Here is a 25,041-nt window from a genome sequence, read left to right as displayed (position 1 = left end):
AAATCTATAATTTAGAGAGGGAATTGCAGTAATTCCTTGTTTCCTGCGCTGTCGGATTTGCCGTGTCCTCCTGGCCTGAGGTGAGATGATCCAGCCGGACTCGTCGCTTTATTAAAGTGCCGCAGATTAAAGATCAAACGGCCGCAGTCAGGTTGCGTTTTGCGGGGATGTCGAGCGGATGAGAGGCAGGAATGAGTTGTGACAAGTCCCGTGGTTCAGCGGCTCTGTCAACTGGTGCGTCAACCCCGGTGAATCACCGAGGAAGGAGGAGGAGGAGGATAACGAGGGAAGAAGAGGAGACAGGGATGGAAAAGGAGGGCAGGAATGGGAGAAAAGGAGGAGGAGGAATAGACTACAAAAAGGCTCCGCCGTCATTCAGTCTGTCACACGGACCACACAACTCAGCGAGAAAGTCCTGAGAAAGATTCATGTGTTGTATAGATTTTTATTTCAACAAAACACACATTTAAAAGACGGAGGGAGGACATCACCTGTTGGCTAATTTTCTCTCACAAAGTTGCGCCAAGACGTCAAGAGAAATTATAAAACATTTTTCATCCTTAAACACGGAATAAACAGAGCTGGAGATAATGAGAGGCTTTTGTAAAGGTAAGACCATTTAAATTTGATATTTGAGCTTTAAAAGCAACTTAATGTCTAGTCTTCAAAACTGTTTGACTTATTCATTGTTCATCATTTATCGAGTTGCAAATTGGCCTTAAACGCAGGTGCGTCTCCAGAAAGTATTGTAAGAGGTGGTAGGGGGGTGAGGGGGGTGGGGCTTTTTAGTTTCCAATGGAAACAAATCTTGAAAAAATGAGTTGATTTGATAGGTTAGAGCATGATTATTCTTCTTAGCCCCGCAATATTGCGTGGCCATGCTTTTAAAATAAAGCAACTCCTGTAAATTCTGACCTACCTTAGCAAGGTAGGAATGAGTGACACACAATCAAGCAGGGCACCAAGGTCAACAAAATATCAAAATCCTGTTTAAACAATTAATGCATCTCTTGTTCCATCCGCTCCTAAATTTGTATTCAAGACTCAACCTTTTGGTCACACCACTGCCTGAATGTTTGTAAAAGCTTTAAGTAAGCTGCACAAATCTAAATTTAATCCCATGTTTGTGCGAAAATTATTCAAAATGACCAGTTCTTTGTGGCAAGTTAACTGCTAATATTTCTCTTTACCTTGTATTTTGTTAACATTGTAAGATTAAATTAAAAAATAATTGGTTTGCTTTTTCTAAAAGTCAGGGTCACCCCAGATGTTTGCCAACGGGGGTGGTCAACAAAAAATCTTGGGAGTAGCCCACCCAACTGACAAATAAATCCAGTTTCAACTCATGTACTCATTCATCTTAAATTGATGTTAATAAAATTTTTTTTAAATAATATCACAATAATTGTATACCAGTGGCCCCCTTTGTTCCCCCCTTGGTGGAGCCACTGCTAAAAACTGATTGAGAAAAAAAATGCAATTAACCACTGAATGAGTTAAATAAAATGAAAGAAAGCCACTTTTGGGATAAAATCTGTTCGTTTAAAATGCAATAAAATCAACTGAGCAGTGAAAAGTTTACGAAAATGAGTAAAAAGTTGCATAAATGATGGAGGTTGGAGGGGGTTGGAGCAGCCAAAGCCTCCTGTCTAGTTAACTGTCACTGATATGAGAAAGTACATGATTCACTTTAGTCAAGGTGTGAAAGGACACACTGAGTGCTGGCTGTGGCTGCACACACACACACACACACACACACACACACACACACACACACACAAAGGATGTGTGTGAAAGAAAGACAGGAGCAGAATCTGTGCTGAAATCATGCACTGGATGCCTTTTTCTCTTTCCTGCCTTTCTCACTTGGCCCATCTGGGTGGCCAGATGGTGGAAACCAGTAAACCATCAGCAAATTCAGTAAAACTTTAAAAGGATAATAAATAAAAGGCTGAGCTGCTTCCTTTGACACTCAGAGCATGGATCTCTCCAGGTACAACCAATACTGACTCTGAATAGCTCCTTTTCTGCCTGATGCTGCTGCTGCACACACACTCTCACGGAGTAAAAACGAGAAAAAAAAAACTGCAGGGAGGCTTGCATTAGACTCGGTGTGTTTCAGATAAAACCTTTAGTGTGTCTTGGATCAGTGAGGTCCAATCAGAAGAAACAAAGGAAGCAAGAGAGACAGAGAGAGATGTGGAAAAAAGGAGGATAAACTGAACCCCTTCACATCTTCTGATTCGCTCAAGACAATTCTTCACGGTGCGTACATGTCAGGACGGTTTGTGGAGCGACGAGGTTACGTGTGTGTGTGTGTGTGTGTGTGGTTATGTGTGTGTGGTTGTGAGGGACAGGAAGGAGAGACAGATAAAAGGAGAGGGGAAACTGGCTGCAGAAGGGTTAATGCAGTACAGATTGACAGAAGTTAGGAGCACCCAGAGGGGAGAAGAGGGAAGGGGGGGCTGATATAAAATGAGTCGGTCACGCTTTGAACAGTTACACATGCTGTTTACATTTTTCCCAAATTAACATGGCCCCTCGCTTCAGAAAACGCTCCATCCCCTCCACCTTTTCCTCTTCCTCTTCCTCCTCCCCCTCCACCCCATCTATCCTACTAGACTCTAACACATCTTTTCCTGTGCAAAACCTAAAAGGTCCACTCATAACACTAATTAAAATGTCTCAATGACTCACACGTGGCTAGTATTTTTATGCTGCAGCCGGTGCTTTTGGTGTTTAAATTGTCAGAGTAACATTCTCAAACAAAAAAAAAAAAAACCTGACAGAAAGAATAAAATAAATTACAATTAAAAAGCAGAAGTGTAAATTTCAGTTTGTCAAAATAAGAAAAGCGAGCAGCAGACAAGATGTTTACTGTTCTCTGCCTTCTGGGAGTCCAAACCCAAAAAGTTTTTGGTTTTTTTTCACATTTCAATTTAAAAAGATGCCGCCTACAAAACTCCTCAGTAAATCTCAGTAACCTTGACTGAACTGCCTAAAACATCACAGAATGCACCTTGAGCTACAACAGAGCAGCTGTGGAGGAATTAATTAAATATGCTATTAAGTAGATTTTTTCCTAATAAACTGACACTGACTGTAAAATGGCAGCTGTGTGGATTTCTACAGCAGGATGTCACAAAATAATAAAAAAGTTTAGCCAGTGTGAGCTTTGTGTGTATTTGGGTTTGATGACATCACAAGAGGCACAATAATCGAGATAATCAACAGGCATTAATTAGTAAACACTATGGCAGACTAGAGACGTTTAACAAATTTCACTTAGATTGCGAAGCATTCAACTTCCCATCCAGTCATAAACAGACTCCTTGTTTTACAAATGCCTGTTTTTTTCTGAAATCCAGACAGTGTTCTCATTTATGGGTGAAAGAATTTTCTGCAGATGCATGGGAATACAAGTAAACAGAGTTCAAGGAGGAATTAGATTTAGAAAGTTTAAATAAAAATGAAAAAAAAAATTACAAATGGAAAGCCTCAAAATAACTCTGATTATGCCTTGTATGATGTCACCAGAGGCATGCGTGCATTGTTTTTTAGGAGGCAGGTTTTATCTTGAAAAATGAATGCTTTACAACTGAAAAGCAAAATTAAAAAAACATGACATGTTGTTCTGTAGACGACAAATTATGTCTTATGTGAGTTTGACTGATTTTACATAGAAGTCCAACTGGTTGCTTTAAAATTCAATAGCAACTCTGGACACCAAAATGTTAACCTCAATGATTTCGCTTAGCAGAAGCTTCCTTTAGGTTTCTACTGTACACAACCTCTCACTGAAGCTTCCAAAGACGAACTTTATCTGAAGCAGTACTGATTAAACTTAATGTAATCTGACTGCAAATGTGCACCGGCAAAAACCAAAAAAGAATATTATAATCGTCTCATAGCACTCAATATTTCAAATTTAGCTAATAATAATATGCTTTCACTTCATTCTACAAGCAGATAAAACATATCCTGAGGTGAATAGACGCTACCAATTTAATAAGAAAAATTGAGTGATGCAGTTTAAAGAAAATATCAGTCTCAAGTACTTATTTTGTTCTGAGTTTTATATAGTGGTAAACGTTGCTTCTTTCTGCAGATTAAACGTTGTGCAAGAACACCAAGTGTGTTAGCTGTGGCCCTGATGAAAATAGTAAATATTGTAAATGAGCAATTTTTCATTTGCTGACATTTAAAGCTGTTTTGAGAATAGAATAATTATACTCTTGGTGTAAATAGAGTTAACAAAAGAACAAGTAGAAAACAGGCAGAGAGGGCATCATAAAGAAACTATTTCTGTTAAAAACACATTTTGTAAAGGAAATTCCCAGAATGAAATTTGTGGCTTTTAGTTTTGGCCCCCAAAAACCCAAGAAGCTGTAAATTTTAAAGAATATCAGAAACAGCAAGTAGAGTGCCTTATAGAAGTTTCATATTCCTTTAGCATATTCCCATTTTTGTCATGTTGCAACCACAACCTTTGGTGGATTGTATTCATTAATTTATTTTGATAGACCAAAACTGATAATTGTGAACTGGAAGGAAAATTATACATTGTTTTCAAAAGTTTTAACTGATAAAAATCCAAATAGTGTGGCGTGCTTATGTATTCAGACCCCCGCGTCAATATTTCATTGGACCACCTTGTACTGCAGTTACAATTGCAAATCTTTTGGGGTATGTCTGTGACCGATTTACACATCGAGAGGCTGAAAGGTTTTGCCCATTCTTCTTTACAAATTAGCTCGAGCTCAGCCAGATGGGTATGTGAACATACATTTTCAACTCTTACCACAGATTCGCCACTAAATTAGGTCTGGGCTTTGACTGCATGGATCAGTCTGACTGTTCTAAACCATTCCATTGTTGGTCTGGTTCTATGTTTTGGGTTATTGTCCTGGTGGAAGCTGAAGCCTTCGTCTCTAGGCTTTTGCAGCCTCTAACAGGCACTCCAGTATTGCCCTGTAATTAGCTCCATTCATCAACAATCACCCATCAACTCAGACCAGCTTCCATGTCCCTCCTGAAGAAAAGCACCACCGGAGCAAGATGCTACCACCACCACGTATGACAGTGGGCATGGTGTGTTCAGCATTTATCATGTTACCTCCACGTCACAATTTTGCATTACGTTGTGTTGTTCAATGACAAAAATAAACAAAATAAAATCCCTAAAAAATATATTGAAATTTGTGACTGAGATTTGACAACAAAATGTGAAAAAGTTAACAGGGTGTGATTACTTTTTCAGTGCACCATAGCTATTTAGGGCCGTTAGAGTGGCAAACATATTAGCTGTGGGGTTGGTAATTGTTGTGCCAATTGGATGCCTTCTGCACGCAACTGGTTGCACTAGATTTTATTTAAGGGTATCAAAGTAAAGGGTGACTAAATACAAGTGCATGCAACACTTTTTAGATTTTCATTAGCAAATAGTAACATTTGAAATCTATGTATCCGTTTCCTTTTATTTCACTATAAAACAACTTTGTGTTAATTTTGAAGTGGGTTTAAATACCTGTACAAATTACTTTAGAGCTCTCTAATGTAGCGACAGATAACGGAACGAGTAAGCTTTTTTTAATGTGGATCAGAGATGTCAATTAGGAAGTTTTAGACGTGCTTCAAAAACATGGGAATGAATGGCACATATGTAGGAGAATGAGTGAAACCCATTTACGACATAAGGTAGCAGATAAGGGGAGGGAGGAGAGTGTGATGTCTCAGGCGGATTTGGAGAAAAGACTGGGACCGATGAGGCGACAATGAAATTGAAACCAAACATGACAATAAAAAAATGAGGCAACAGGAATGTTCCGACTTAAAAAATAAGATCAGCTTATAAGGTGAAGAGGGAGACAGACAACAAGGCGAAAGCGGAAACAAAGCAGAAGACGTGGCGTTTACAACACTGAGAAATGGAGTTTCTGGGAATAAACATAATTTTTATAGGATCTCTTTTATTGGACTGTTTTCTGTTGCTCATTTTTTTGGGTCACTGATGTTTCTGTGAGTGTCTCCATTGTTAGAGGTTTTTATGAGCGAACTCTGTCAAGGAAATCTCCACGGAGAAGAGAATGGAAAAGTACACTGATTAGTGCTCGTATGTCAATCTTTAGATGCATTTTAGATGCAGTGATGCCTTTGGATATATGGATTTGCTGCACACTCTGAATGCATGTGTGTGTGTTGAGTTAGCAAAGGAATGCACGCTTGATTGAGGACAGGCTGCTCATAAATCTGGCCTTCAACTGTACAGAGACACACAACACTGACCCCAACCCCACATGTATCTGTCCTTTTCGCCTGTGCCTCTGTCACCTCACATCAGTGTCCTCATGCGTTTCTGGGCCTCTTATCGCTCAGCATTCAGGAAAGTGCTGTGGCAGGAGAAAAAATAACCAGGTTATAAAAATGACTGTTTATTCTATTAAAATAAATGTGGAAAAACAGCTTGTGTAAGTTTGGCTCTGATGAGTCGTTCCCAGAGGCAGCCTCCAGCTGCCACGTTAGCTGCATGACAATAATTATGTAAATCAGGACAGAAGATGGGTTGGCTTTCTGAAGAAAGGCATTAAAAAACCTTTTTATGTGTGTACTGAAATATTTAGTAAACACATATGTGGTAGAATATACGAAACTCTCTAACTATATAATCGTCTAAGTGCAACATTTCTATTTATCAAGGATTGGGCAAAAGTTTAAAACCATCACCAACTTCTTTACGTTTTAGTTTCAAGCAGCAAGACGTCCTTGAAATGAGTTTATCTTCATCAGTATCTTTTCCCCTTTAAACTTTGGCTGCGCTTCACTTGTTTTCAGTCAAGTAATTTTCAGTCCAACCTGATAATTTTCAGAGCAATGTTTTGGTTTGTTTGTTAAGGCACTTAACTCTGACCTATGACTCATGCAGGCATGTAAAAAGTCAGACTCCTTGCAGGCTAAACATGGGGTAAACGTGGGATGACTCAGGGAGTTTGCACAGTACGTACATCAGTTAAAGACGACTGTTAAAGACCAGCGGGTGGGAAGTGCTAAATATTTTGACCTTTTCTCATTTCTAGCACTCATCAACAAGTTAAACTGATTTATTAAGCAGCAAATTAGTTAAAGCTAATATGAAACATGCTACAAAGAATTTATTTATTTTACTGCAGTTTTGTATCCTTCCTTTGTGTTTTCCATTAAGCTCACTGTTTTGGTGGCTATGATCTCCTGTAGAGCTCGTTCATCTTTGTTTCTTCACCTCGTTTTTAATTGAAGACTCCGGCTGATCCAAAGTTAGTAAACATAAAAAATAGTAAATTTTCATTTTATAGCTGTTGATTTTTCCCGGAATAGGTTTTTCTTTTTTTTGCTACGGTATTCTGAATAAGTTGACCAAGTAAATGGTTATATCACCTGAAATGCTGCCACTGTTAAACCTAAAACCTCTTCGGTCAATCATATTTTAACCTTTTGGAACATGAATGAAAACAAGGTGTTATGCACACATGAAAGAACAATACTGCCGGGCTGTAAAAGCCTTCTGTGAGAGCGAATAGAGAAAAGGCTTGCATTCTTGATCTGCACGGTGGGAGTAATATTTTTTGAACTGACAACATTTCGATCTGACTTGGATGTTTGTCAGGTCAAATGCTTGAACAGTAAAAAAGGGATTTGTATGGTCTTTTCCCCATTTATCTTTGTTACAAACTGTTATAATTTGCCCTTTCATCACAGTTTTGGCTTTTAACCTCATTTCATGCCTCTGTGTCTGTAATGCAAAAGATGTTTTAGAGAAAGCCTTGCAATTTTCAGCAAGCAGTTTCTGTAACATTAGGCTGAGAACAATCCCAGATTCCAAAACACTTAATCTTGTTTCCATTCCTTAATCCTCTTACTTGTCGGTATGTGTTTGGCTCTGACATTTCTTCGAGTCTTTTTCACCTCTATAACTTGCACCTTTCATATTTTTGTTTCATGTTGTACATCTTTATGTGTGTTTCCTTTTTTCCCAGGATTTCTATTTAATAACTAAAATAGAAATAGATTAAATGGTCCCCTTTGTGTAAAAATCAACAACAAATAAATAAACAAACAACATAAATAAATAAATAACAACATGCCTAATTGATTCTGCCAGCAGAAATATTTATTTATTTTGTTATTTTTTAAAATTACTTATTTATTTGCATCTCCAAGAGACTGAAGATGAGATTAAATATATTTCCCAAAACATTGTTGTTGCTTCTTTCAAGCAGTTAAATGTTTCTGATGTGTCTGATTTTAAATCTCTTCCAGGCCAAAATGTAAAAGTTTGCTTTCACTGTAATACAATTTCAGTCTGTCATGAGAGCATTTTATGGAGTTTTAGGTTTCTTCTGTCAGGTGTGAGTGGGTAGATTTACAGTTTTTTATAATTCAGTTGAACGGGAAATTTTCAGAATAGATTTTTTTATACACTGTATAAAAATACAAACTTTCTTTCACTATCAGACATTATATCAGACTAAACTTTTCCTGTTCTGGGTCAGTTAGGGTTACCTATTTTTAATTTTTTGTTTAATACCATATCAATCAGAGATATTTGGTTTATGTTATGTTTTAAATTTACTTTCTATAAATTGAGATGCTTGTGTACATTCTCTCAGTATTTGTTAGCATTGTCTTTAAAACTGCATGATTGGGTCAAACATTTTGGGGACCTTTCCACAAGCTTCTTACATTATTTTGCTGTAATTTTGGCCCATTGCTCCTGACCGAACTGCTGTTTGTGGGTAGGTTGTGGACTGCTTGCTTACGCTCATCCTTTCAGCTTTACTCACAAATTGTCTATGGGACTGAGATCGGGGCTTTGTGATGGCTACTTTTCTTTAAGGTACTTTTCAGATAATTTGGCGGTATGGTTACAATCATTGTCCATTTGGACCTAAGTTTACCAGTCCATCCTGCAGGAAAACACCACCACAAAACAATGCAGCCACCGCTGTACTTCTTGTCATAATGTTGATGGCCGACTTGACCCACATGCAGAAAAATACGAAGAAACAGAGAAACGTTTAGTAAAACTTTTATTAGGAAATCTGTTGCAGGAAACCGCAGTAGCAGGGAGACGGAAAAAAAGAATGAACGCTGGTGAACAACCCACAACTGAAATTCTCAAATATGTTCTATGGAGAAAGCTTACATTGGGTAGAGTTAAGTCCGCCAGGGAGAGAGGTTGTGATCCTGGCAAGAGGTGGCTATGCAGCACTGCCGTAGCAGATGAGTCCTGAGAGGCTTGGAGGAGGGTGGACAGGGTTCGCATGAAGCTGTGAGAACAATCTCTAATCTGGTTGCCAGTGGAACATAAACAAGAATCCAGAGTCCAAAAAGCTATTGGAAAGTTCCTTCAGATATCTCACATGAGAGAGGCTTGGTCAACCTGAGACAAAAACAAAACATTAGTCAAGGAACAAGAATTAGAATCTTCTCAGACAAGCAATAATCAAAACCATGATTTGGCCAGGTAAAATACCACGGAGAGGCAAAACACTCAGGCTCTTAACGCCCCTACTGATGGAAGAGGGTTAGTAGCAGGCAAAAATGACCAGGATCTGACACCACCTTCCCCTCAACGACTGCCTCCGGGCGGTCCAGACGAACTGGCCTGGGACAACCAGAAGTCCCGAATCAAGTTAGAGTCCAAGATGAAAGACCAGGGAACCCAGAGGCGATTCTCGGGACCGTAACCCTCCCAATCCACCAGGAACTGCCATCCTCTTCCCCGTCGACGAGAGGCCACGATCCGGCGGAACGAGTAGGCAGGGTGGCCTTGGAACTCCCAGGCAGGTGGAGGGGGCACGGCCGGAGGGGAGAGCGTGCTGGACTGGACAGGCTTAATCTGAGATACACGAAAAACAGGATGGACTTGAAAACTAGGGGGTAAACGTAAACGTACAGAAGAAGGATTAACCACAGAATCAATAACATAAGGACCGATGAACCTGGGAGATAATTTCTGGGACAGAGACTTAAGCGGAACAGTCCGTGTAGACAACCACACCTGCTGACACGGGCTATAGGCAGGAGTGGGGGTCCGTCGTCTGTCGGCGTAGTGCTTGTTGGCCGCAGCAGACCGCTGTAATGCCTTGGAAGTGGCCGCCCAGATCCGTCTGCATCGCCGGACGTGCTGTCGTACAGAAGTAACAGCAATCTCCTTTTCATCCGCAGGAAACAGGGGTGGTTGATACCCTAGCGAAACCTCAAATGGGGAAACTCAGTGGCAGTGGACACATGTGAATTGTGTGAGTATTCAATCCATGGCAAATGGTCGCTCCAGTCAGTGGGACTGGAGGATGCTGCCCAGCGTAGAGCTGCCTCCATCTCCTGATTAAGTCTCTCTACTTGGCCATTGGTTTGCGGATGGTGACCGGAAGTTAGAGAAACCTTTGCCCCCAATGCTGCACAGAATTCCCTCCATACCTGGGCGGTGAACTGAGGTCCCCGGTCAGATAACACGTTCTGGGGAATTCCATGCAAACGAAACACGTGTTTGACCAAAAGCTTGGCAGTCTGGAAGGTGGATGGTAGTTTCCTGAGGGGTACAAGATGGCAGGCTTTAGAAAATCTGTCCACTATTGTCATAATAGTCGTCATACCATGAGAATCTGGAAGGCCAGTAACAAAATCTACGGCGATGTGGTACCAAGGTCGAGGTGGAACATCCAGTGGTTGTAGAAGGCCAGCAGGCGGTCGATTTGATGTCTTGTTTCGAGCACATGTTCTACAAGCAGATACATAGTCCTTAACGTCCCGATGTAGAGTGGGCCACCAGAAGCGTCTGGTTATTGCGGCAATGGTCTGACTAGCTCCTGGGTGGACCTCAAACCTTGAAGCATGAAACCAGGTAATGAGGCGAGACCGAACGGCGTCTTGCACATACATCCGATTAGGTGGTCCAGATCCTGGCCCCGGGTCAGCAAGGAGGGCCTGCCGCACACAGTCCTCAATCACCCAGGTCATGGTTCCAAACGTGCAACTAGGAGGTAGGATAGGTGCAGCTAATTCCTCCGTCTCATTTGTGGAGAATTGACGTGACAGGGCATCTGGCTTTATGTTTCTGGTACCAGGTCTGTAAGAGATCAACAAATTAAAACGAGAAAAGAACAAAGACCAACGTGATTGTCTAGGATTTAACCGTTTTGCTGACTGGATGTATGATACATTTCTGTGGTCTGTCCAGACCAGCACGGGGTGTTCAGCGCCCTCCAACCAGTGCCTCCACTCCTCCAGGGCAAACTTAATAGCCAGGAGCTCTCTGTCACCCACATCATAGTTTCTTTCTGCTGTGGATAGTCGTTGAGAGAAAAAGGCACACGGATGGAGTCTTGCGTCGAGATCCTGGCGTTGGGAGAGCACCGCCCCCACCCCGGTGTCCGAAGCATCCACCTCCAAAACAAATTGCTTAGCTGAATCCGGATGAACGAGTACTTGTGCATGGGTGAACTTAGTGTTCAAAGCGTTGAATGCGTTGTCTGCTTCTGTAGTCCAGGTGAATGACACCTTAGAGGATGTCAGGGCTGAGAGGGGACTGGCCGTCTGGCTGTAATTCAGAATAAACTTCCTGTAAAAGTTGGCAAAACCAAGAAACCGCTGTAGCTCCTTTCGGGTTGTTGGAATTGGCCAGTCCTCCACAGCCCTGATCTTATTGGGGTCGGCGCGAACCTGCCCACCCTCAAGGACGAAGCCCAAGAAGCTGATGGATGACTGGTGGAATTCGCACTTCTCGGCCTTCACGTACAGTTGATTCTCTAAGAGGCGCTGCAGGACTAGCCGGACGTGCTGATGATGCTCTGCAGGAGTCTTTGAGTAAACCAAGATGTCATCGAGGTAAACAAAAACGAACAGGTTCAAGAAGTCCCCTAACACATCGTTCACAAGGGCTTGAAAAACAGCAGGTGCGTTACATAATCCAAATGGCATCACAAGGTACTCAAAGTGTCCGAGTGGGGTCTTAAAAGCCGTCTTCCACTCATCTCCCAGGCGGATTCGAACCAAGTCGTAAGCGTTTCTAAGATCAAGCTTAGTAAATATTGTGGCACCATAAACTGGCTCAAAAGCTGATGAAAGCAGGGGTAGAGGGTACTTATTCTTAATCGTGATGGCGTTTAGTCCCCTGTAATCTATACATGGACGGAGGGATACATCTTTTTTGCCAACAAAAAAAAAAAAACCCAGCTCCCAGTGGAGAAGAAGATGGACAGATTATCAACCCTAAAATATAAGACACCTTTGCATCATCATAGAGAAAAGACTGTGGGGAACGGTTAAATACTAAGGAGCATTGTAACAAAAATCCACGACAACCTCCCACCTCACCAGAAAATTTCTCCGGGCAGGGGGAAGTGACGTCTCGGCCATGCGGAAGTCGCTGCGTAACCAAAGGCTCTGCAGCGGCTCCCGGTGGTGCGGTAGTTCTAATACTTAAAGTATGCTGCATGAGTGCCGTCATCTCCCCAAGCTGTTGACTAACTTGTCGCTGTTGTTCTAGGAGCGAACAGAGGGTTGAATCATGCGCCTGAATCGTCAGACCATGTTCCGAAACGGTTCTCCGTAATTTTTCTGCGGGGTCAGGCTGGCCTGAGTGTTCTGTCATAATGTTGATGGCTGACTTGACCCACATGCAGAAAAATACGAAGAAACAGAGAAACGTTTAGTAAAACTTTTATTAGGAAATCTGTTGCAGGAAACCGCAGTAGCAAGGAGACTGAAAAAAAGAATGAACGCTGGTGAACAACCCACAACTGAAATTCTCAAATATGTTCTATGGAGAAAGCTTACATTGGGTAGAGTTAAGTCCGCCAGGGAGAGAGGTTGTGATCCTGGCAAGAGGTGGCTATGCAGCACTGCCGTAGCAGATGAGTCCTGAGAGGCTTGGAGGAGGGTGGACAGGGTTCGCATGAAGCTGTGAGAACAATCTCTAATCTGGTTGCCAGTGGAACATAAACAAGAATCCAGAGTCCAAAAAGCTATTGGAAAGTTCCTTCAGGTATCTCACATGAGCGAGGCTTGGTCAACCTGAGACAAAAACAAAACATTAGTCAAGGAACAAGAATTAGAATCTTCTCAGACAAGCAATAATCAAAACCATGATTTGGCCAGGTAAAATACCACGAAGAGGCAAAACACTCAGGCATCAAAGTACTGGCTCGCCTCCTTCTTATAGTCCTCCAGCTGATGACAATCATGCGAAACACCTGACGACCAGCTCCTCAGCTCTTAACGCCCCTACTGGTGGAAGAGGGTTAGTAGCAGGCAAAAATGACCAGGATCTGACACTTCTCTGTTTGGATGGAGTTTTTTGGGGCTTGCAATCTTCCTCCGTTTTCCTCCAAATGCAACAACGGTCAATATGCCTAAGCACCTCCATTGTATTTTGATCTGGCCACACTGCATGTTTCAGAAAATTAAGGTATTTGTCGCTTAGTGCGTTTGCAAACTGTAATCTAACTTTTATGTTGCTTTATGTGGCTTTTTAACCCATGCCAGTCCAGGAAACGTTTTACTGTGGATAATGACACTTTCTTACCAGCTTCAGTCAGCAACTTCACAGAGACTTTTGATTTTGTTCTGCGGTGGATATGCACACAGAGACATGTTCATCTCTTGGACACAGAACCCATCTCCTTATGATGACTGAACATTGTCGTTGTGTTTTTATTTCTGTGTTATTGTTTTAACAGATGAGGCATCTGGAAATGGTACCCATGAATGACTCATCCTCGTGAAAGTCAGCAATTCTCTTCCTGATAACTTCGCTTTGATGATGTCATTTCCAAAGCCATAACACTGCTATCTGGGCTTTCCCAGATTTTTTAAATGCACACCCAACCCCAAAACACCCTAAAATAGCTCTTTTCCATTTGGCATTTAGAAAATACAAATAACTTTGGTAGTCCTATTTGACCTTAATCTAAAGGTTTATTCAGATTTAATGTCAGACAGTGAGCGAAAAGGTAATGCGTGCTTTTAGTGTAGGTAAATATCTGGGTTCGCTGTGTAACTGATTTTACCTGGTTTTGTTCTCCACTGCAGCTTCTCTGCTTCAACAGAATCAAAGCATGTAGCAAATTTAGGTCTGGAAAACACAGCTTGGTCTCGTTTACGGTTAAATCCAGTCTCCAAATTTATACCCACATCATGACAATCTACTTTAGCCTTCCTAATCATTGTCACATGGGAAACAATAAACATAAATTTTGGCCTGATTAACAACATCTTCTGTGCACGTACATTATGTTTTCTCTCTGTTTGGGAGCTCTTTCAAGTGGTTAGAGTGATGGAGGGCAACCTTTTTCTGGCAGCCACTTTTTCCTGGAGCAGACCGGTTACATTTACTTGCGCATGGTTTTCCCACCGTACCAAATTCTCTTTAAGTGCTTGTTTGAAACCTCAAATGGTGGTGCATGTTGTGAAAGATGACATACCAGCACTCTCGGATAGAAGTGCTACAACATCCACAAACACCGGGTCACTGGTTTACCATAACACCATCAAGGGTGTAAAGTATCCTGTCCTACAAGCTTCTTTTTGCCCCCAAACATATCCTTATGCCCCAAATTTCAACTCTGAACTCTGCCCCTGTGGTGATGTTCAATTTAAACCTATTTGGGGGCTCAGAAGCTGTCCATGTTCAGCTTTTTGTGTTGCTATGCAGATGGCAGCCAGACTCCAGAGTGCCACATCTGACATTGCACCAGAGAACAGACCCAAGATAAAAATATGAGGTGCTGTGAATGACAGTTCTCCCTTTGTTTGTGTGTGTGTGTGTGTGTGTGTGTGTGTGAGTGCCTGCAGCTCAGATGTGCATGCACGTAGTGTAGGATGCACAGATGCAGGTCACGGTCAACCATTGGAGGGAACCCCGGTGTTGCTGTAATACAATCCTTCCACGGAGAATGTTCTGGTTTCATCCCTGCCCTGCGGAGTGTGCTTCCACTGCCAGGTACACGCAGTCGGCCTCGAACCTGTAGGGCTCGCCTTGAAGTCAGGCTATATGCCGACTGTACTGCAGTTACTCAATCTAATATTATGTAACAACAGCACAACTTGGAGTCTGAATTATCTCAGTTTACTCGTACAAAGAGGGGTTGTTTTCACTCGCAGCAAAGGTTGCTTTCATAGATGTCAGAGCTCAATCAAAACAACAAGAGCGTTTCACGTCTGGCAATCATCTTCTGAGCATGTGGCGGCAGACAAAAGGAGCCGCTAGAAACACTTTGGGCTGATTTTTACCAAGAAAATTATTCCTTCCTCTTCCCAGGACTCATTTTCTTTGCTACCTGTTTATGCCTTTTTTATGCAACCCACTTACCTTCAAGGCTGTTAACTGTGAGTCACTGATGTTCTGGTGAATTTTGGGGGGTAATGGAGGATGCTTGGTGGCACCATGAGCTCCTGATGAACAGCTGAAAGATGCACGTTGCATCTGACAGGTGATGAGGCTTTTGCAGTTGGGGAGAACGGAAGAGGCTCTGCTGGCAGGGGCTGCCCTGGTTGACTGATTTCGAGGTGTGTGTCTTTGTGGGAACATGCGGGAACTGCATGGCTAAACCTCAGTAATTTAGATAATAGTCTGAGGAGGTTTTTTTAATGTTGTCGACAGCTGAAGGTGAGCAGGTAGCAGAAGCGTTTGCAGCTATATTAAATTTGTGCCTCCAGATGAGCAGTTAGGGAGATGTTTGTTCAGGTTTCGTTCATGTCACTGCAGTGACAAGCGTTTCTAATCCTGTTTTAATTTCAAACTGCCAGCTTCCCAAACTGTCATTCAATCTGCCAGTAAAGCTCATTTACCAAATATGGGTTGGAGTGAGGGCGAGCCTGCTGGGTGGGTTACAATATCTTGGGAAAATGTGTCATCACTGTGACTTTGTCTTATTATTACTACAATTTGTAACAAGTGGATTTATGCTCGGAATTTGTTCTCTTTCTAATTACTTCCCAGGCTTTGTTTTGTGGCATATTAAACAAAACATATGTCGGTGTGTATATGTTTCCCTCTTTAAATGCAATGCCTTGTAAAAGTGTTCATACCCTGTTTTCCACATTTTATCATGTTACAGACCTAATTGTATTTTTACAGGATTGCAGGTAAGGGACAAAAATAAAGTGGTTAATAGTTATAACATGGATGAAGCTAATACTCGGTTTTGGACATTTTTACAAGTAAAAATCTAAAAAGTGTGGCATGCATTTGTACACAGTGCAAAATCACCATAAAAGATTCTGCTTTTGTGTTGTTTAATCTCAGTATGATTCCAGCTGTTCTGTGAAAGCCCCTGAGGTTTGTTAGAGAACATTAGTGAACAAACAACTTGGTGAAGACCAAGAAAGTTATGAGAGTCTCTCAAGCCTGGGAAATCTCACAGGGTTAGGGTTAGCACTGTTCAATCCATCCAAAAATGGATGTAGTTCATAACAGCTGCATACTTACCAAAACATGGCTGTCCTCCTAAACCTACAACCTGGACAAGAAGAGCTGCAATCAGGGACAGGGTATAGAGTTAATGGGAAGATGGAAGCAAAATTCAAGAAGAAAACGCGAGACAGTGATGGAGTTTTACCTTCCAGCAGGAGAACAACCCTAAACATGCAAACTGAACTGCAGCTGAATAGTTTGTACATTTTTGTCCGTTGAGTTGCATAGCATACATAAGAACAGTGAGTTTCTACCCAACCCTGTTTGGGAGTGGGTACCGATACGGGAAATATAAGAGGCTGAGTCAGAGGGAAAATGCGTTGGCTGTTTAAGGTCATTTCTCAGAGTGCCCAACAGCGTGTTAAAGCTAAATGTTTTGAAAGATGTCAGAAGGATTTCCCTTTAGGTCGCTCCTTCTTCTTGTGGGGTCCATCGTGGAGGTTGAAAGAAAGAAAATGGAGGGAGCTGGAGAGCTAATCAGGGTTAATTGGCTGCTGTTTTTTCTTTTTTTTTTTTTACCTGAGGCAGAAAGGAAATGGAGGAGAAATTGTGGAGGGAAAGAGAGGAAGGCTTAAGTACACTGTGACTAATTTAGAAGGAGAAAGGAATTTAATTGGTGGGGCAACAGGATGGCTGGCTGAGGTGTGTCTGTTCCAGATGGAGGCCGACTGAGAGAAATATTGTGCAATGCACTTTTCACACCTAATGAACAGCAGCATGTTCTACAAGCATGAATCACGACTTTCTGTCTGGGCGACAAGAGGATGAAAGGGAGCGCCGAGAGGATGGAAAAGGATGTAAGAGTGCAGGGAGAGGAAAAAGTGCTGCGTTTGGAGAAATATAGAAGAGAAAAAAGTGAAAGCATCCGAATAGTGCAACAAAAAGGAGAGGCAGATGTACATGAAGTCCCTTAGTGTCGAAAACCAACCTTTCAGCTCCAATTTTCTCTGTTTGAAACCAGAGATTTGGGCTCTGAAAGGATTTTAGTGTTACGACCCCCACACCCCCTTCCTCTGATCTCCTCTCTCTTTTCCTCAAACACACACAACATCAGTGTATACATTCACAGCAATGCAAAGTTAATCCACATATAGGATGTCATCTACAAACATTCTCCCAAAAACTCACATGGTAACCTAAAACATCTAGACAAACAGGCTAAAACCTAAACAAGGAGGACGCGCAGCTGATGCAAACCCATCACTGTTTGTGATGGTAAAAAAAGCCATGTCTTTGTTTTTGTGGGGGATTTGATCGAGAATGAACATACGTGTAAGCATGTGTGTGAACCCTGAACACAGCAGCCATTTGTCTGACTGTCTTGAGCTATTAAGCGTGGTTTAATGTAAAGCCGGAATAAACCTGCTTCATTGGCAGTGTCGGGTAACTCTGACCCGACAGGGTGCAAATAGATGGGATCATCACCATATACCGGCAAATAAATAAACCTAATATATATATATATATATATATATATATATATATATATATTTGTTTTTTATTATTTGTTTTATTTTTTATTATTATTTCAATGATGGTAAAGCCTGGAAACTGCTGCTCAATGTTATTTTGTCCATTTAGTCATTACATTTATTACAAAACCCAGTTTCCAGTAGAAATAATCACAAAACATCTGAGAAAATAATAGCTAAAAAAAAGTCTGCCTCTTTGTTTTCATATCAAATAGCTCTGCTGTGCATGCTAACATTTGGACACCTAAGACATGCACGTCATTATGGAAACATCTCTAATTGCCTGAGTTTTAATCAGCCTTTAATCTTTCGATTTTCCTTCCACAGTTGGTCATCTGCTTGCAGTGCTGCTGGCTGCTGCTGTGGCCGCAGCTGTGGATCCTTCCCACAACCTGGCCAGTGAGAGAAGTTCGATCGAAAGCACATATGAGCTGACCAAATACCTGGAGTACCAGCTCAAGGAAATTAAAGATGTATATGTGAGTGATTCTCTGAGATTCTTTCTATACACTGCCATGCAGGGACAAATTAAGAAGCTCACTCTTCATGAAACTTTAACAAACTCACTCAAATTGGCAGCTCCATACAATTCCGATTTTTTAAATGTACACTTTCCATAGAAAGTTGATCAGAATGTCCATAAACTTTTAATTAGCAGACCAGTCCATGACTACCTGTTTCCTGGGGAATAAATATGATGTTAAACAGAGGTCCATTTCTCTTTTGTATGTACAAAGTGAGAAAAACAAGACAGTATCACATTCAAGAGGAGCAGATGCTGAACTTTATAAGTCAGGGAATGGCTACAAGAAAAAAGCTACTCATCTAAACTCACATTTATATACAATCAGAACAATAATAAAAAAAAATCTAACAGCTGGAAATATGTCAAACAAGGCAGTACCAAGACCTACGTTTATCTTGCCACTACACAGTGAGTGGAGTGTGATGTCCTGGTTGTTTCAGGTCTCCATAATAACCATTAGATGCTATTTATAAAGCATTTTTGGGAGGATCTTGTCAGTAAAAAGGCTTTTCTGTCCTACTTTCACAAACATAAACATTAAGTTTGCTCAAATCTACTGGGACTTTAACTGGACCGATGTGTTTTGGCCAGATGAGACTAGGATTTAGTTTTTTCGGAACAAACACTCCAGGTAGGTTTGGTTTGAAACAATTACTGAATATTTCATGAAGCTCTCCATGCTCATTGTTAAGCATAGTGGAAGATCTGTAATGCTGTGGGCTTGTTTCCCTTCTGAAGATCCAATGAGCTTTGTAAGAGTGCACAACATAATAAACTCTTTAAAGTACCAGAACATCATAGAAATTGAAAATAAGTGGTCAAATTGGGTTTTCAGCAGGATAGTGATCAAAAATGAAGGAAATATTTATATGAAAATTGTTTAGGAATTACAAAATCAACAGTCTTCCATAGCCATTGCAGTCCCCAGACCTAAAACACATTAAAAAAAAAACCTGCGGAGTGAGCTGAAGAGAAGAAAGCAATAGACAGGATCCTAGACTTCAAACTATCTGGAGAGATACTGAAAAAGGAATGGACTTCTTGTATATTTATCGCCATTTAGCGACTACACCCCACATGGAAAAGAATACCACGAACTTTCCAAAATTGAAATTTTTAAAAGCAAAATTTATGTTAATAGTAAAATGAGTTGTTTGTATCTGAGCCTCTTCATTTCTAATTCTGCTTTTAGTAATAATGAAAAACTCTTGGTTTTGAACCTGCAAAGCAAATATTTGTAGTGTTGTACTGATAGCTTAAATTTGTCTTAAATTTGTCTTAAATTTGTCGTAAATCCATCTTTTTCAGGGATTAGATCAATATTAGGAAGAGAGAGATGATAAGAGAAGTTAGTTTATTTTAGTCAAACATTTGTCTTCTTTTTTCCTCCCTCTTGCTTCAACTAAAATCCAAGTCAAATAGATCAAAGGATTTAGACACTTCTAGCATTGCCATAAATCCAAAAATTTTAAAGAGGCTTTTATAGCTGATCTACACCATTTATCAACTATCCATCTTCTCCTTTTTCTTTACTTGGCAGCAGCAAAATTCAAACAGGACATTGTTTCTATCAGAAAGAGAATTCATTCAGCTTATTTATTTCTTTACTCGGCTTACAGGCTGGTTTTCTTTTCATTATTTTTGAGTTTTAAAGAATATCCCCACAGGAGTCTAGTTCTTGAAGAATTTCATCTACTTTCAAGCGAGGAAAAACCAGAGATAGGGATCAAATAATGATGTTGTTTATTTTATACTCCAAACGCTGCTGCAGGCTTGCCTGCCTCGCGAGGACTTATTTTCCTAAATAATTTGCTGAGATATGGGAATGTGTCAGCAGAACTCTGTCAATCCAAATCTGGAAGATTTCTATTCAAACAATGTGGTTAATCTAGCTGTTTTGTAACTTTGTTGGGAGACAAAACAAAGTCAAACTGCAAAGTCACCTTCATTCATGACTGTTTAAGCTGCTGTTCGGCTTGTATTAGTGTTATTCTGAACGGGGTTCACGTGTAGAAATGACAGAATCGTTCCCTTTTGGTTTTACAATTGAATAAACTGATATCAATGAAATGTGTGAGCTGTCAATGTCAGTTTTGCTTAATCAGAAATGCATCTCATATTTTATGTATTGAACCAAGGTGAAGCCAGCCCTGTTTGTAACAGAATATATAATATTTTAAACATCTATTAATCTCTTGTGTTGTCTTTTTCTCCAGCTGTCGTATCTGGGCCCGCCGTTCAATGAGAAAGACTTCTCCCCTCCTCGGCCCAACAGTACAGCTTTGACTCTGCCAAGTGCCGCCACCCGACTGGAGCTGTGGCACGGCTTGGAGAACCAAGCCCGCCTCGCACAGAACCAGAGGGCCTACTCTATTCTGCTGGCTGCTGTCAGGGAGCTGGCCCGCTCCACACTCTGCCCCTCTCTTAAAACATCTCTGCTGCACTTTTGCACCGGTCTGGATGGACTGCTGGGCTCCATTTCTGCGCTCATGAACTCCCTCGGTTATTCATCTCCCTCTCAAGCTGCAGCTGGTGAGCTGCAGTACTTGCAGAGGGGCACAAGGGTCAACCGACCAGCTCCGCTCATGAGCCAGACCCTGTACAGATCCAGAGCTGGGTCAAGAACAGAGCCCAGTCAGCATGGCAGCCAGAGAAGGAGTCGGATAAAGATGATCAGAGGAGAGAGGGAGGACGGCGACATGATGGATAGAAGAAGAGGGAGAGCAGGAAAGAGAGCCGAGGCAACCACCCCTGGAGGGCGGAGTGGTGTACTGAGGGAGAAGGGAAGAGGAGAAAGAGTAAGAAGAGAGGAGAGGGAACAGCAAGTAGACACAATAGAGGAGGAGGTGCATGAGCTAAAAGGAAAGATGGAAAGCTGGGGGAGAAGGAGACGGTTGTTGAGTATAGAAGAGAATGAAGATGAGAAGGACAGGGAGCCTAAAATCAGAGTTGAAGTCTCATATCTGGGCACAGGAGAAACCACAAACCATCAACAAATAAACAACAATCCGTACAGCTTCAGTCTGAATTCAGATCACAGAGACTCCCTCAGAGAAGATGGATTTATTTTTGAAACAAACAGGGGATTAGTTTTGAAGGAGGAAAAGCATGCAGATATAGATTCAGCCTCCTCTTCCTCCTTCCACCAGCTCCACCGGCGTTCTCGCTCTCTTCTCTACCCCACCCTCCAACCTCCCCTCTCTACTCTCTCCTTTTTGTATCAGTTTGGAGTGGATGAGGAGCACACCCTTCTCCCTCAGCCCGTCCCGCTCTCTTTACAGAGGGGCACTTCCATTCTCTCCCCTCCGCTGAGTCCGCTGCTCTCCTCTTCCTCCTCCTCCACGTCCTCATCGCTCTTGCCAGCGAGGCCAACAATGAATGATTTCGCTAGGAAGGTGGAGGGTTTCTGGATCCTGCGAGAGTTGCAGAGCTGGTTGTGGAGATCGGCCAAGGACTTTAACCGTCTCAAGAAGAGACTCCGAGGCTGAGACATTTAGCCTGGAATGGACAAGGAAACAAAGACTCATAAAAGTACAGCAAGACGGAAATCTATTGTTTTCACAAAGTCTGAGAGGAAGCAAACTGAGATCTCTAAGCACATTACCACATCTATACTGAACTCATTCATTCATCCCATACTGGAAACGGCGGATAAAGGACTTTTTTGGCTGGTCACCAGTTCTGCTACTGGAACATAAAACACACAAAGCCATGACATAATTGTTCTGACCGCACATAGGAGGTCATTGAGATAAACTCACTGAGACTAGGTCTGAGTTACGTGACTTCACAGCTCATAGATCAACAGAAAAACCACTGTAAGTGGTTAGGCTCGAACAACACAGACACAACCCAGCCGGGTGAGCAGCAGCAAGACAGACAGTGCAGCCATTGAGCACAAATTGATTCACTGACCTCACATGTGTGAATCAGCAAACATTCATTTTCTCTAAAGGAAGAAGGAAAGAAATTTTGAATGGGCAAAAGACAAGAGAGGAGGAAAAATGCCCAAAGGGATGATGAAGGCAGAAAGGAGAAATGAGTCAGAGAGTGATCGCTCATACTAACCAGCAGAAGCGTATTGCTGAGTAATTATTGAGGAAATTGTAATTTACTGTAACCCTACAACAGAGTTACATACACGATCCTGGCAGAGTGGTAAAACACAAAGACATATTTTTTCTGCTGCTTTAGGTGTGGTACTCACAACTTGGGCTTCTATCTTTTCAACTACCACCATTCTTTGTCAGCTTTAGAAATTCTGAGCCTAAAAACCAAAATTAAAATAAAGCATTTTTGCAGTAACGCTACACTGTATTTTAAAGTATTGGAGACACTTTTCCCACAATCACATTTATGCTATCAAAGTAAAATAAATACTGCTTTTTATTGGCCCCAGAGGTCAGAACTCAAACTTGAGAACAATATCACACCAACCTAAGTTGGTGTGATATTGTTCAGAAATCAATATTTGGTGACAGAACTTTGATTTTTTTAGTCACAGCCTCAATAAGAGAAATGATCCATGCCTAAATACATTCAACAGACACTGGGATTGGCTGGTGATTTTATACATAGGGATGCCGATTTCTTCAAAAATTTGGCATGGTCTCTTAATTTTTTCCATAGCTATATTTATTATGTTTCATTTATTTATTTAGATAAACTACTTGGCATATAACTGGTTAAGCCGGATGCAGAAATGAGCGCAGACTTTACACCGCGCTGCATTGTGGGATTAATGGATGCTTCCTTTGACCTCTGCTATACAGCAGTCTATAGGCAGCAGTCAAAAGCCAGATACAGTGATAGAAAGATAACTAAAAAAAATAGTATGGAGAGAAAACACAAAGAAAGACAGTTGTATTTATCACGAGGGAGACTATGGCCCGTTACCAAGGCACACTGAGGCTTTCAGATAAGTCGGATCTACAGGATATTTTGGGAATAAATGATTCCTTCTTACTCTTTTTTTGTCTACAAACATAAAAATATAAATCACAGCTTTTTTGTCTTGTCAATGTGTTTCATCTCTTATTACTGGCCACATGTTTATGCATATGAGGAGGCAAAACAAGTCATCTGATAAGTCCTGAAGGATTCCTATGTACATTAGTTTATCACATTTCTAATTTCATGTAGTTTCAAAACACATGCAGGACATAAAGTAGCCAAAGCTCAGGCATCGATACCATTTTCTTGGAGGAATGTAATGTACTCACCATCACACTGTCAAGTAGTGATAAGTACCTATGGAGCTAACAATGTGGACTTGTTGAAAAGCAGCATGGAGTGACATCACAATCCCATTTATTATACCTTTTAAATGTTTAGCTGCCATATTGAAGTTTGATGCAAGGGAAACCTTCAATTCTCCAACACAGAATTCCAACTTCAAGAGGGAATTCCAGTCGCCTTTTCCGTCTTGGAATTCTGCCTTCTGAGTACAAATGGAAGGCAGTATGAATTACACCAGCAGTTCAGCTTCGTTTAGCTTGTAACAAGCACCAGCAGCTTAGCATTATAACTGGAAACAGGCCATTATTAAAAAAGTGGAAAATATTTCAACATACCAGCTTTGTTAAACAAACTTTTAGCACTGTTTTTAGTTTGTTCAATCCGGATTTTCAGAAAACTTGTGAAGATTTCCATTTCCAGCTTTTAACCTATTAGCTAACAAAACAGAAAACCCTTTTAAAATGTTCTACTTTGTATATGGTCGACAGTTAAAATGTTGAATGAACAGAAAAACACCAACATTGCTCTGAAACCAAGACTGTAATATTTACTGTTAGTTAATCATATACATTTTAAGCAATAGAAGGTGCTATCGGAATTGATTAGCTACATAGACAGTATTAGGCAAGCTTTTCCCTTGCTCTTAGGCTTCTTTTACATATATTGTTTTTTCTGTGGTGATTTGCAAACACAATGTTAATACACCAAAGCTGACACATTCCTCAATTCTACAAAATTGTGAATATCTTTGTTAACTAGATAAAACCTTGAGGGGAAAGTTAAAAAAAAAGAGCAAAACACATAATATCCTTCCACCAATCAACTGCTAAGCATACAAATAAACTTGCAACTCACAAAAGCGGTGACTAGTTTAGGTCAATGCATCCAATCAGTCATATTAAAATTATTAATAGAACATACAGGTCCTTCTCAAAATATTAGCATATTGTGATTAAGTTCATTATTTTCCAAAATGTCATGATGAAAATTTAACATTCATATATTTTAGATTCATTGCACACTAACTGAAATATTTCAGGTCTTTTATTGTCTTAATACGGATGATTTTGGCATACAGCTCATGAAAACCCAAAATTCCTATCTCACAAAATAAGCATATCATTAAAAGGGTCTCTAAACAAGCTATGAACCTAATCATCTGAATCAACGAGTTAACTCTAAACACCTGCAAAAGATTCCTGAGGCCTTTAAAACTCCCAGCCTGGTTCATCACTCAAAACCCCAATCATGGGTAAGACTGCCGACCTGACTGCTGTCCAGAAGGCCACTATTGACTCCCTCAAGCAAGAGGGTAAGACACAGAAAGAAATTTCTGAACGAATAGGCTGTTCCCA

At 41.0% G+C, this 25,041-nt stretch overlaps 1 protein-coding gene across 2 annotated transcripts; it reads left to right on the top strand.

Annotated features, from left to right (window-relative positions):
• Window positions 1–406: 406 nt before the first annotated feature.
• Window positions 407–21,939, top strand: clcf1 (cardiotrophin-like cytokine factor 1). Of its 2 annotated transcripts, none has more exons than XM_047352709.1 (3): window positions 407–609; window positions 18,250–18,401; window positions 20,665–21,939. In XM_047352709.1, exons 1-3 carry the CDS (start codon window positions 591–593, stop codon window positions 21,934–21,936), a joined length of 1,443 nt encoding a protein of 480 aa, XP_047208665.1. In that variant the 5' UTR covers window positions 407–590; the 3' UTR covers window positions 21,937–21,939. The 2 variants fall into 2 exon arrangements, with proteins under 2 accessions (XP_047208665.1, XP_047208663.1); XM_047352707.1 differs by lacking the exon at window positions 407–609 and adding an exon at window positions 14,843–14,977.
• The last annotated feature ends 3,102 nt before the right edge of the window (window positions 21,940–25,041 follow it).

This window comes from Girardinichthys multiradiatus, chromosome 23 (genome assembly GCF_021462225.1).
Source record: "Girardinichthys multiradiatus isolate DD_20200921_A chromosome 23, DD_fGirMul_XY1, whole genome shotgun sequence".
NCBI classification, from domain to species: Eukaryota; Metazoa; Chordata; class Actinopteri; order Cyprinodontiformes; family Goodeidae; genus Girardinichthys; species Girardinichthys multiradiatus.
This window is presented reverse-complemented; position numbering and strand designations above follow the sequence as displayed.